At 36.9% G+C, this 13,951-nt stretch overlaps 1 protein-coding gene across 4 annotated transcripts in view; it reads right to left on the bottom strand.

The window, feature by feature from the left end:
• Positions 1 to 12,532, bottom strand: part of IKZF3 (IKAROS family zinc finger 3) — an 81,480-nt gene extending 68,948 nt beyond the window's left edge. Inside the window, exons 1-2 of one of the 4 annotated variants that reach the window (XM_053656184.1) lie at positions 12,272 to 12,532; positions 7,745 to 7,831 (exon numbers count right to left, since the gene is read on the bottom strand). In XM_053656184.1, coding sequence (XP_053512159.1) covers positions 7,745 to 7,831; positions 12,272 to 12,278 — 94 coding nt within the window. In that variant the 5' untranslated portion in view covers positions 12,279 to 12,532. The remainder of the gene's footprint in view (positions 1 to 7,744; positions 7,832 to 12,271) is intronic. The other 3 variants (XM_053656183.1, XM_037140574.2, XM_037140573.2) reach the window with 3 other exon arrangements.
• Between the last annotated feature and the right edge of the window lie 1,419 nt (positions 12,533 to 13,951).

Below are 13,951 nucleotides of genomic sequence, written 5' to 3'. Positions count from 1 at the left end.
GCAAAAGGGCAGCGTCTAGCCCTTAGCTCAGCAGTGCCAACGAGATTTCATAGCATCTCATACACTTCTGGAATGTAAACAGGTACGATGGCATTTATTATTCACCCCGTTTCACAGACAAAATTCAAGACACAAAAAATAAAGTCACTTAATTGTCCAAGGTACAATGTCTGTGACATATTAAAGAGAGAAGCAGGATCAGTTTCTGGAGCTTCACCTTCGTTTCAAAGAATGTACATGTTTTAAAGTGCTTTCCTATATAGATTATAAACTTAGAAGAATGGCAGAAATAGAAGATATTTTAGACTCAATTAATTTCAAAGACCTCAAATGACTCTGACTGAGGAGAAAGGAAGACATAAAAGCAAAGAGCATGCTTTAAAATGAGAGTGATCCCTCCAACCATGAAACACTTCCTTTTTTCCTCAAATCAAGGTAAAGGTTAACACCAGACCAAATACAGCCCATGCTACAATTCCAGTCCTCACTTCCTTGCCCTTTTTTATAAAGTATTCCATTTTCTCCTGGATTAAGTGTCTAATAGAGAAATTATAGACTGTGGAGGACAGGTTTAAAACAACAAATTTAACATATAGTGTTTTATTTGAAAGGTCAGTTACTCTGAAGTTGTAGACAGATATATTTCAGATAGATTTTACTATGGATATCACACGCCACTAATGAACATGTAGAAAGAAAAGGAAGAATGTACATTTCAGGTCATTGCTACTTTTTAAAAATGTTTGTGCTAAGGTGACTAAATCCAACATATTCCTAGTAATATTTTCACTTTATAAAAGTAAAATGCCTAGTTTTGTTATAAAATAACTGGGGTCAAAACCAAAATCATTAATTTGAAATTGGTAATATACCTAAATGTAAAAATTTTTTAAGTCAAATTTCTGCATAGAAGAATAGTTTCATAGTCTTGGAGTGGCAAAGATTTCTTAAATAGGACATAAGAGGCACTTAATCCCCAAAGAAAAAAACTGATAAATTAGTCTTCATTAAAATTAGGAATTCTAGGTATCAGATTAAGAAAATAAATAAGCAAGTTACAGACTATGAGAAAAAATTTATAATACACTTGTGACAAAGTACACATTTCCAAAATATTTTTTAAATGCCTACAAAACCAATTTAAAATGCAAACAGCCCAACATTTTTAAAAATCCTCACTTGAGGATATGACTTTTAGAAAGAGAAGAAAGGAGGGAAAGAGAGAGAGAAAGAGAAACATTGATGTGAGGGAGAAACATCGATCGGTTGCCTCCCATACTTGCCCCTACCAGGAATCAAACCCACAACCTAGGTATGGGCCCTGATGGGGAAACAAACTCACAATCTTTTGGTATATGGGACAATGCTCCAACTGAGCCACCTGGCCAGGGTCAAACGACCCAACATTTTTAAAGTATATTTTATTGATTATACCATTACAGTTGTCCCATTTTATTCCCTTCATTCCCCTCCACCCTGCACACCCCCTCCCACCCACATTTCCTCCCTTTAGTTCATGTGCATGTGTCATAAGTTCTTTATCTTCTGCATTTCCCATACTATTCTTGCCCTCCCCCCAGTCTATTTTTTACCTACCATTTATGCTACTTATTCTCTGTACCTTTTCCCCCTCTCTCCTCCTCCCACTCTCCTGTTGATAACCCTCCATGTGATCTCCATTTCTGTGGTTCTGTTCCTGTTCTAGATGTTTGCTTAGTTTGTCCAAACAACCCAGCTTTTAAAAGATGCACAAATAACTTATTCAGGCACTTCAGGAAAGAGGTATCCAAATGGCCAATAAACACATGAAAATATATTGAACATCAATACTCCTCGGAAAAATGTAAATGAAAGCCACAGTGAAATACCATTACACACCCACCAAAATGCTAAAATTAAAATGACTGACTGATTATAGCAAATGTTGGCAAGATGAGGAACTACAACTCTCAGACATTGCTAATGGGAAAGGGTAAACTAGCCCAACCACTGTGGAAACTGTTTGGCAATAAGTATTAAAGCAAAATATACACCTACTCTGTGACCCAGAAATACTAGTCTATATACCCGAGAGAAAGGAATGTATATGTCCACCAAAAGACACACATACAAATGTTCATAATACAAACACTGGAAGCAATCAAATGTTCACCAACGGTACAATGAATAAACAAACTATGGCATACTCATATTCATATTACTCAACAGTAAGTGAGAATGAACTACTAATAAATGTTACAGTATAGATGGATCTCAAAAGTATGTTGAGCAAAAAGAAGCCAGACATTAAAAGAAAGCTCATACTGTATGATTTTATTTATATGGAATTCAAGAACAGGAAAACTGATCTATGATCATGCAAGTCCAAATGGTGGTTAACTTGGAGCAAAGAGGGTGTATTAATTATAAATGGGCACAAGGGGAAGTTCCAGGGTGACTCGAATGTTCCAGATCTTGATCTGGAAGGTGTGTATACAGGTAAAAAGTAATCAAACTATATACATAAGATGTGTACTTTTTGTGTAAGTTGTTCCTTAACTTTTAAAGAATCTGTTAAACAGTCGAACATCCTCACATATCTAAAAATCCAAACTTTAGGAATGCAATTAGAGAGGTATTTTCCCACTTCTGCAAAAAGTTTGAATTTCAAGGGTTTTTCATGATTCTTCTATAATCTTTATAGATTATATCTATACTAACCACCCACTGAAGAGATACCATGTATCTTTAAAAATTCTCATCGTTAGGAAATTCATTGACATGTCATGTGACAACTGAATACGAAGGTATTTCCAGTGATACCTAATTCCCCAAACGTCCCTGAGAGTTGAGATTTCAAGGTGTTTTGTCCTGCGGTGTATTTGGCCTCTAATTTTTTTTTCAGTAAACTTAGGCTACAGGGTAGGTTGTCATTCATCTTTGGAAAACAAAAACAAAATCTCTCGGTTCACATTTCTCTCCAGTACCGACCCCACTTATATCTCTGCTTCTCACCTTCTAGCTAAACTTCTTGGCGGGAGGGATGGTCTGTATCAATGTTTCTGCTTCCTATTATCCCCATTCCTGCTGTATTCACTTCAATTCGATTTCCATCCCTATCCCCCCACAAAAACCGATTTTGTTAAGGTTGGTGGCAGGTTTTATGTTGTCAAAACCAACCCCCACTTTTTGTCTTCACTTGACTTGATTTTTCAGCAACATTCAACGTAACTGACAACCTACTCCCTCAGGAAACACTCCACTCTTGAATTCCATCAAACCCTGCTCTGATGATTTCCCTCCTGTCTTGCCTTGCTGCTTTCTTCTACCGCCACCTCCTCCTCTATCTGAGCACCCAAATAAGACGTTTTTCAGAGATCGATCCCGAGTCCCCTTCTCCCCTGCTCTCATTAGGTGGTACCATTTACTAACGTGGCATTGAGAATCATTTATGTGCTGAGAATAACCAAATTTCTAGCCAGCCCTCTCACTTAGAGGAGAGGTCCACCCATCCTGCCCCTGACTATTATTCTCCACATTAGCTCTTGTAGCACACGCCATAGTTTTAATTATTTCTTTTGTCATTTGAAGATTTTATTTATTTCTAGAAAGAGGGGATGGGAGGGAGAAAGAGAGGGAGAGAAACATCGATGTGAGAAACATCGGTAGGTTGCAACCCAGCCGTGTGCCCTGACCCGGAATCAAACTGGTGACCTTTCTCTGCATGATCCCAACCAACTTAGCCACACTGGTCAGGGCTGGGGGCCTGTTTTTCTCAGCCGACCCTAAATGCCATGAGGGCAAAAGCATTGTCTGTCTTATTCACCACTGGGTTTCCAATATTTTTGCCTACATGGCATGTATCAGGCATTCAATAAATATTCTTTAAATATTTTATTTATTTTATTTTTAGAGAGAGGGGAAGGGAGAAACAGAGGGAAAGATACATCAAATGGTTGCCCCTCACATGCCCCCAACTCGGGACCTGGCCCATGCAACTCAGGCATGTGCCCTGACTGGGAATCCAACTGGCGACCCTTCGGTTCGCAAGCTGATGCTCAATCCACTGAGCCACACCAGCCACAGCTAACATAACAAGTGTGTTCTGTTGACAGAAAGTTTTGTCTTGTTTTGATGTCTCCTATAACTCTTGTTAGACTGACCACGGAATACCTCAAGGTGCCATCATCCAATCATCAGGCACCACTGCACAGACTAAGAGCTCCATGATTTATAAGCACTGTATTAAAATTTAGTATCACTTTGTTTAATTATTATTTGTCCTATTACACAGGGGTAAGCAAAAAGTAGGTTAATAATAAAATTAATATAATAATAAACAAGATAAACTCTGTGCTCAAAAGTAGGTTTACAGTTGTACCCGAAACAGTCTATCCTTGTATTATTTATTATATAATATTACTTATTATTATTATTAACCTACTTTTGCCCATCCCTGTATAGAATGTGCAAATTAGATTATCTGAAACAATTGTCTAGTTGTTTAGGTTTGAGGCAAGCAGGATCACATTAGGTCACTCATGTTTGTAACAGGTAACTGTAGGGTCCTTTGACTTAATAAATTCCTTTTATTAAGATATGCACAGATGCTGTTGGCTTGGCTAACTTAGAAGCTATATACTTGTTTATGTACTCTAGTCTCTCGGTCCCACTAATTCAAATTTGAGCTAGGACTTTTATATCCATTGTCTTCTTTAAATCTTTATAAAAGCCACAACATTTACACATTACCATGTATTGTTGTATTCCTTCCAAGTCATTCACAAAGAGTCAAAACAACAGTTTATAAAGGTTGAGGGTCTATTTTACTGTTTACCTAACAAGTTCATAATTTCATTTCTAGGATGCATGCAAAATATTAAAATGGTCTCATTCTAATTATTCTGTCCACTTACAAAAGTATTCCTGTTAATTATGGGAAATTTTGTTTTTATGGTGGCAAGCAGAAGTGTGTTGGTTAGGACGGACCATAAACTCCTTTGTCCTGCTGAAACAACTCAATAACCAAGAGAGTTTGAGAACATATGGTTTGCATGAGTTACAAGTAATTTCTCTCACTGGCCTCCTGAACCCACCGGCATGTGGTTATTTTAGACAAATTTTCTTGTAGTCCGATGGGCCATCTATTTCCCAAAGTCTGAGTGGTACGCCATAACATCCACAGTAATAAATCAAAATTAGGAAGCTGTGTCTCACAAGGAAGTGATATAGCTGAAGGGACCGGGGTTTAACTTCTGAGTCATAATTTCCACAGAACTTACTGAATGAATCTTAGACAATACTGGCTTCCAGAGACTACTTAAAAGGAAAGTGTCCGTTTGTATAGCAGTTTTCTTGTTTTGTTTATATCTTTATTGAGGCACAATTGGTATATAACATGATAGAAATTTCAGGTGTACCTTATAATTTGACATCTGTATATCCTACAAAGGGATCACCACCCAAAGTCCAGTTACCGTCCATCAGCATACCCTGCACCCATTTTGCTCACACCCCAACCGCCTTCTGCTCTGGTAACCACCAATCTGTCCGTTGTATCTATGAGCTTGTTTTTGTTTTGTTTTGTTCATATGTTCATATATATATATATATATATATATATATATATCTCACATCTTTTTTGCCCATTCATCCATAGATGAACACTTAGGTTGTTTCCATATCTTGGCTATTATAAAAAACACTGCAATGAACCTAGGGGTGCATATATCTTTACAAATTAGTGTTTTTGTATTCTTCAAGTACCCAGAAGTAGAATAACTGGGTCATATGGTAATTCTACTATTTTTTTAGGAATCTCTATAATCTTTTTTTAAAGATTTTTAAAATTTATTTATCTTTAAAGGGGAAGGGAAGGAGAGAGAGAGAGAAACATCAATGTCTGGTTGCCTCTCGTGCATCCCCTGCTGGGAACTGGCACCTGCTGGGAACTGGCCCCTGCTGGGAACTGGCCTGCAACCCAGGCATGTGCCCTGACTGGGAATCGAACCGCGGTCCTCTGGTTCACAGGCCCACGCTCAGTCCACTGAGCTACACCAGCCAGGGCTCTATACCCTTTTCCATAGTGGCTACAATATACCAATAGTTTCTAAACTTTTTTAAAGAAGCATTTCATTTTTTACAATTTATGAGTTACTATACATAAAACATAATAAAAAGGGATATCTTAGTACACAATTACATTAAGTTTAAATAATAATTATTAAAAAGTCAAACAATAAGAATAATATAGCTGCTTTAATAAACAAACACTGAAAATCTTTAATTATTGATGAAAGTTATAACTTTACGTTGGCTTCAACATGTGAGGATGGAAAATAATCTTTGCTTCAAAGTTGCATTACTAAATATCTAATAATTGTACAAATGCTTTAATTCTGACCCTAAAAATCAGACAAGAAGTACACCAACCTTACAATAAGTATTTTAAACATTTATAATATATGATCATGATGTATCATGACCTAAATTTTTGTTATTGAGCAGTTACTATCCTCACTGTGACAAAAGCACCTTAACCTGAGCTTTTATAGGCACTTAATTAAGTACATGGAATAGGAGAGTTAGTGATAGCCTTAAATAATTTTATGTGAACAAACGTGCACAGAAAAAAAATTCCAGTGCAGAACCATAATCTTACTCATCACATTTATAAAATTTTAATATTTTCAAAGAGTTGATTTAAAATGTTTTATTTTGATCCCTGGCTGGTGTGGCTAAGTGGATTCAGTTCTGGCCTGAGAACCAAAAGATTGCTGGTTCGATTCCCAGTCAGGGCATGTGTCTGGGTTGTGGGCCAGGTGCCCAGCAGGGGGCATGTGAGAGGCAACCACACATTTATGCTTCTCTTTCTCTCTTTTTCCCTCTATTCCCTTCTCTCTTAATAATAAATAAAATTTTTAAGTTTTATTTTGAGGTTACAGTATAAATGTATACATTGATAATTTTCAATGAATTTAAATTTGGTAAATGATACACATGAAAGTCAAATAAAATTTAAATCACGCCAACCCCTGATGCACATTCCACACTCTTCTACCAAACCTTTAACAGTACCTCTGACAAAGTAACCAGCAGAAGTAACTAGTTCCCATGTCACTAGTTTCCTTATTCTCTTTTCCACAAAAGTCAAACAAATAGTCAAATGACCAAACACACAGGCAATTTATTCATTAATTGATTCAGTAAATATTACTGCACTCCTACTATATGCTGGGGACTGGGCTGGGGACTGGTTATCACTGATGATTTAAAAAGTGCCTACACCCAGGAACTTGACTATCTTAGAAGGGGTTATAGTTGTGTTGACGACCAAAATAAGCAAGAAATCTAGTTAAATAATCTTTAGATAATTAAGAGTCAAGAGTAGAAAATATAGTTTTGTATTGTGATGCTACTGAAATGTTTTTTATTTCTCTTATTTTAAAAAAAGTTTCCTTTATAAACCCACAAATAACCTGATGTGCCAAAAATTTCATTTCTAAAAACACTCAATAAATACAACTTGTGATATATTTCTCTGTGTCACCAATTTCATGGATATAAAATGTCAGGAGGTGAGCTGATTTAGGTTATTGTCAATTAGTAAAGAATACTGTTCCATAAATGCATTTTATTCTGTTTCATACCCATTAATAAACACTTTTAAAAAATCTCTCCTAGCCTGGCTGGTGTAGCTCAGTGGACTGAGCACGAGCCTGTGAAGCAAAGGGTCGCTGGTTCGATTCCCAGTCAGGGCACATACCTGGGTTGCAGGCCAGGTCCCCAGTAGGGGACAAACGAGAGGCAACCACACATTGATGTTTCTCTTTCTCCTTCCTGTCTCCTCTCTCTAAAAATAAAAAAATAAAATATTTTTTAAAAAATCTCTCCTAGATGGGATACATATCCAATATAATATGGTATCAACTCCATATCATTTAAATTTACTCAACACCATTTTAGACTATAGAAACCAGATGCAAAAAGCAGATTTCAATTAAGGCTGGAAAAACTATCTCCTTTATAACCTGGGGATTACAGTATTTTGAAATACTACATTCTAGTAATTAATAGAATTATACATAGATCACATTTCAAATAACTACATATTACATAAATTTATTATAATTACTATTATATTATTTCACTTGTTTTTAGTGATTTAAAAGGTCTTAGGGTCATCCTTATGATTTTTAATTATTCTAAATGTACCACTTCATGGAGAGAGAGTTGTATTTTTAAAAGGCTAGACAGAAGAGTGCACTATATGCCCTTGTGATGTTTGAAGGTCTCTTTTCACAATAATTAATCCTTAGCACAAGAAAAGATCTACTGAGCACTTACTACATATAGGTCTCTGTGTTAATCACTCAGTTCTCTACATGGTCCAGGAACTCTATCCTGAATCAGGAGCCAATTAATATTGGGTATCTGATAGAAGATCTACTAATAATCTCTTAGTCCTAAATAAGTGTAGGTATACATACATTTATATATTAATGACTAGTTTATAATAAGGTATTTAAAAGGTACCACTGGAAATTTTTATGCTAATTTTATGGTATCATCTATATCTTACCAATTGAGAAAAAAATTCCTGCTCATATTTGATCTGTATTTCAATGGACTAATATGTGATCCTGAAATCTGCTGAGGTAAACAGATTAAGATTTGGCTCTAAGTGATAGTCTAGGCAAAAGTGAATAGATAAATAGTAACATTTTTGTTTTCTAAGCTTCCTTTTTCTATTAAGCCATTTAATAAAGTACTTTATAAGAATTTTCTGAGTTCTATCAAAGAATTGCTAGCACCAATCCCCTACTCACAAAATTATGGAGAACAGTGTGTTGATGGGGGGAGGGATGTGGGTAGAGGTGGAAAAGGGTATAAGGGGGATAAATGGTGATGGAGAAAAATAAAATAAAAACAAATAAATATATAAAAGGCACCATAATAAACATAATGAAAATTACTTTACAGCATTATTTTCTTAACTGAATGCAACAAACTCCAAGGGTTTTTTATGAGCCAGGAACTGTTCCTGGCACTGAGCATGCAAAAATAAGCTTAAAGACCAGCGGAGAAATAAACACTTAAACCAGTAAGTAATCGTGGTACAACTGGCAGAAGTACGTGCAGAAAGGAAAGACTTCCACCTAGCTAAGGGAGGTGAAGAACTGGGTAGGGCAACTACCAGAGGCACTAGACAAGGCCATCAGAAGGAGATCATGGTGATGATGCCTGAGCAGAGTCTTGACACATGAGTAGGCATAACCAGGTGAACAATGGGGTGGGAATTTTAGCAGGCATAGAAGTATGAAATAGTATATTTATTGGACTATAGGAAATTTTCTAAAATTACATTCTACCAGGACTCCATGGCCTTTTTGTGGCTTTTGTTCCTTTGAACTTCACCATTTCATCCTTCATCCACTCATAATGGAGGACTAGGAAACTCCACCATTCAAAAGCTATATGTGTAAATCTCAGTCATCCAGAGCATAGAAAGGGATCTTGAAATGAAGAATGGCTTCCACAAAAGCAATGTGGTAAAAAGTAGAAGATGACATTAAGAAGGAGACAAAGTTGCACAACAACCTGGGAATATTTAGTGTAGGGGATTTAGCTCTGCACAGCTCAAAATTCCCGTGAGAATATACTATAGAACAGTACATTACCTGAGGGTCAATGACCGGGGGTCACCAAGATACAGTTATCTCCTGTGTACATGTTTATAGAGCAGGGGGGCTATATAATAACACACTTAGAAAGGTCTCTATCCAATAATGTTTAAATAGAAAGGTTTTATGTTAAATGAAAACATGCCATACCTGTGGAATTCATATTTGTGAAAAATCTCATTTCTCAACCGTGCCAGATAGAAGGAATGTTATTGCAGCACAAATAACAAAATTTAGCAACGTAAATTTTCTATCTTTGGATAGAAAATATTTAGGATTACAGATTGTGAGGAGAAGTTCATAGCTTCTGATTTATTACATGCATTAACTTTTTATTTTTACATGATGATTTCTACTTCAAAAGCTTATTTCACCTGCCATTTTCACACATGGAAAGTCTCAATGAATGTCTGTTGAATGAAAAGATGAATGAATTTTAAAAGATTTTATATGCTAAAGGAATGACTGACTGTATGGCTTCACATTACACAATTAAACTGTAGCACATTCATTTGGCCAACAAATTAGGCAAAAAAAAAGGTATTCCATGAAGTATTCCACTTTCTCACATTGTCAAGAAATGAAAGACATCCAACATAGGTCAGATCTCTATGCTAGATTGAAACCAAAATATCAAAATAATATAAAAATACTGTATTTGAAATATCAAACACATAAGCCATATTAGTCAATCTTGGATGGCTATAAATGAACAAGATATTTTACTACATAAACTACTCTGTCCTCAAGGACCTGATGTTAGAATAGCCCAATTCACATCATTAACTTTTTTAACTTTTTATTTTTTAGGTGTTGAAGTTTTTGCATTAAGCTTACTATATACCATCTATCTCCACTGACCTGTGAATTTAGTCTTCTAAGCTTACAACTGATCACTGATCTACATTTTTTATTGTGTATCTTTCCCCACACACTCTGTACATTTTTAAATTCTGCATAAGTTTTTATTTCTTCCTTATTCAGACCATCTTCACCCAGTCTTGCCTAGAAATCTTTATGACATTAATATCCTAAATTATGCTATTTATTTAATCATTTATGTCACATTAAATTAATAAATTTGGTAGTATTAACGTGTACAGAAAAATGCTCCAGTTTCCATGGATTTGCGGTCTGCTATGTTATTCTTGAAAAGTAAAATGGTTAGGACTAGGGAAAAATAGTGTTGGAGTACTAATTTGTAATTTAACAAAAACACATCCAGCAATTCACTTATAATAAACCAGGAAAGCTTTAAGACTGGTTTTCATAGTGTCCAGCAGTTTAATCTTTTCCTGTCCTTGGACAGTGAAACCTTTACATGTTACAAATTACACTCCATAAACCACTTTTAAAATACTCAAAGTTCTAATTTTTGAGTTTTTTAAAAAACCCTGATAATTTAAAATTTCAAAAGCATGAAGAGTTTTTCATACAACACTTGAGGCATTATTTAATAATGGCCACTTTAAAGTTTCTACTCACACACTAAATACACAATGTTCACTGACTTATTATTTGGCATTTTAGAGAAAAAATATGTACCCGGGCCAAGGCAACTGTTAAAAACATTGTTAGCACATCCATACACAAACTGAGGATTTAGGACCACACTATTGCCCTCCAATTTATTGTGAAACAAAAGCTTTATCATATTTATTTTCATGTCCCAAAGTGTTTACTCTAATAACTTCATATAGTCTAGATCTAAAGCTGCCAAAATCCAAGTTCATTGGCAATAAGAGAACCTTTGATTTTTATGAAGAAAATATCCATGCTACTCATATTAACAAATTACCATTTTAATCTGGTGTCATTACCTCATTTATTAATTGATTAATGCTGATCTTGTCTCATAAATTTTGATTTTCTAAATATTACTACCTCCCCCAATTTGAGATGTATCTGCCATTCTCAAGGTTTTAGAAGCACTTGCTGGAAAAACTACTGAAAAGTTTACAATAGTACTGTGAAAATTTAGTCATCCCAAGGAAGTACATACTAAAATTATTTTAAGAAGCGAAGATAATTTTATAACTTTCCCAATTAATTCGTGGAATTCAATGTGAGCCTGATTTTTGCTTTGCGTAGAGAAGGATCATTAGAAGTTCGATTTCCAAGGGACCAGCAAGTGCCCGCCACTTTAATGTACCTTTCCCATATGACAGTGATTATTCTTAGAAGAAAAAGAGTCACCCTTCTTTCTAAACAAGTTACTTAAATTAGCCTAATTCCAATGGACATTGAGGCTATAGATGGGGAAAAAAATCCAAGAGGATTATTTATTCCAAACCAGGTTTGCTGCCTTTTCAGGGCCGCCCCATTGATACGTTTCCTTCGTAGACTTAGAAGAATTGACCCCTCCTGTTTGGCACCCCCTAAGAAATAAAATTTCAGAGAAGTTACCCCTTTCCAAAGTTGGTGGCGGGGAGGCAAATGCGAGATGTATGAGAACCGACGCGCTTTGCCCTCTGAAATGCCTCCTGTTTACTTTTGCACAAGAAACAAATAGAAGCAAAACTGAGATTCAGAAGGAACTCTCTCTGCTGCGTGCCCTGGCCGAGCATTTCAAAGACCCTTTAGAAAAAGAAGCCGGGCTGGAGGCTCACCTTCCATCTCGCCGCCGGCTGGGCTGGAGCAGCAGCTCTCGCCACCCTGCTACTCCACGTGCTCCTGCCTTCGCCAGGACCCAGCGCGCAGCTGGCGGGAGATTCCCGGCGCGGGGAGTCCCCGGGATCCGCTGCGGCGTCGGCGCAGATCTGAAAGGGCAGGAGCCAGCGACCCGCCGGTGCACGGGGTTACAGCGGCGCTGGCTGGTGGTGACTTTAAAAGACGCTCGCCGAGGAGCGCAAGAGGTTCCGCTCCTCCATCCCCTTTTTGAATGTCAAACCGGAGAACCCTCATAGGATGGAAACAGCGCATCACTAAATTGTCTCAAAACGTCTATTTTAGATGGATAGGGATGGCAGGGTACTATCACATTGGGCGAGGGGTGAGGGGGTCAGGATGGCTTTCTTGCGAGTGTAAGTTCAAAGGGGCTTGTCTTAAATTGGGCAAGATCTAGAACTTTTGGTCTAGATTCAGGGATAACAGCCATAAATATCAAGGAGAACGTTTATCAATCATATGACTTGATCAAAGTTCTTGGTCCAAATTTGCAGGAAGTGCTATGACAGTTCAAAAGGATTTTGGCACTTTTATCAACTTTTTCATTTTTGGAAGCAACTCTCTCACTTTAGTTTTCCCTTCTAGGAACTGCTGCTTACTGTAGTTTACTAGCCACCACTCACAAAATACTACACATGCTGTCTGTGAATGTTCCACTACCCTGTCTTCTGCCAAATAGGACCTGAGACAGCTTACAAAAACACATACATAATGTATCAGAAAAGTAAGTTTGAAAACGTAGAGTTAAGGGTGACGTTTGGGGGGTAGGGTGGTAAGACTGTAAAATTAACTCAGAGATGTTGGTACACAGAGATGTATCGGTAAACATCTTTTTCCAATACCCTTCCCAATTTGTAAAAGCAAAGCACACATTTGAGTTTAGGGGAGGAAAGGGAAGTAACCAGTTTTTCAAAAGCAGCGCTGTGTTCTTCATACTGAAGGCTAAGGGACATTGTTCAGGTGAGTCCTTCTAAAAATACCCTGTGTGTTGAATTGAACATGTAAATGATTCTCAAAAAAGCCACTTCCACTTTTAGTATAAATTTATATTGGTGTATATAGATACATGAGACTTAAGGTTGGAGGTTTGTGCATCAGCAGACCATATCAGAAGAAACCCACCACTACAAGTTAAAGTATGCTTGCAATTAAAAAAAATATATTTTATTTATTTTAGAGGAGAAAGGAGAGAGGAAGAGGGGGAGAGAAACATCAATGTGTGGTTGCCTCTCTGGCACCACCAACTGGGGACCTGGTCTGCAACCCAGGCATGTACCTGACTGGGAATCGAACCAGCCACCCCTTGGTTCACAGGCAGGCACTCAATCCACTGAGCCACACGAGTCAGGGCAGTATGCTTGCAATTTAATGAACTTCAGTTTATTTTAAATATGCCTTGCTATAGGAGGTCAACATATATATACATATGCATATGTGTGCACATATCTGTGTATGTGTAGGTGGGTTTTTTTTTTAAGTGAATGAATGCCGCAGATTGACTTTAAGATCTCAGTACCTTGGCAGTATCTCTATAGCTTGCATGGGTTGGATTTCTACAGGATAATGTCTATTTCAGAGACATACTCTAAACACCAGGTCTAATTTTAGTATTGAAAGGGGAA

The sequence above is a fragment of the Artibeus jamaicensis genome, unplaced genomic scaffold (assembly GCF_021234435.1).
Source record: "Artibeus jamaicensis isolate MK-2021 breed Jamaican fruit bat unplaced genomic scaffold, CSHL_Jam_final contig_1998, whole genome shotgun sequence".
NCBI classification, from domain to species: domain Eukaryota; kingdom Metazoa; phylum Chordata; class Mammalia; order Chiroptera; family Phyllostomidae; genus Artibeus; species Artibeus jamaicensis.
The sequence above is the reverse complement of the archived record's forward strand: the minus strand, read 5'-3'. Positions and strand labels throughout refer to the sequence as shown.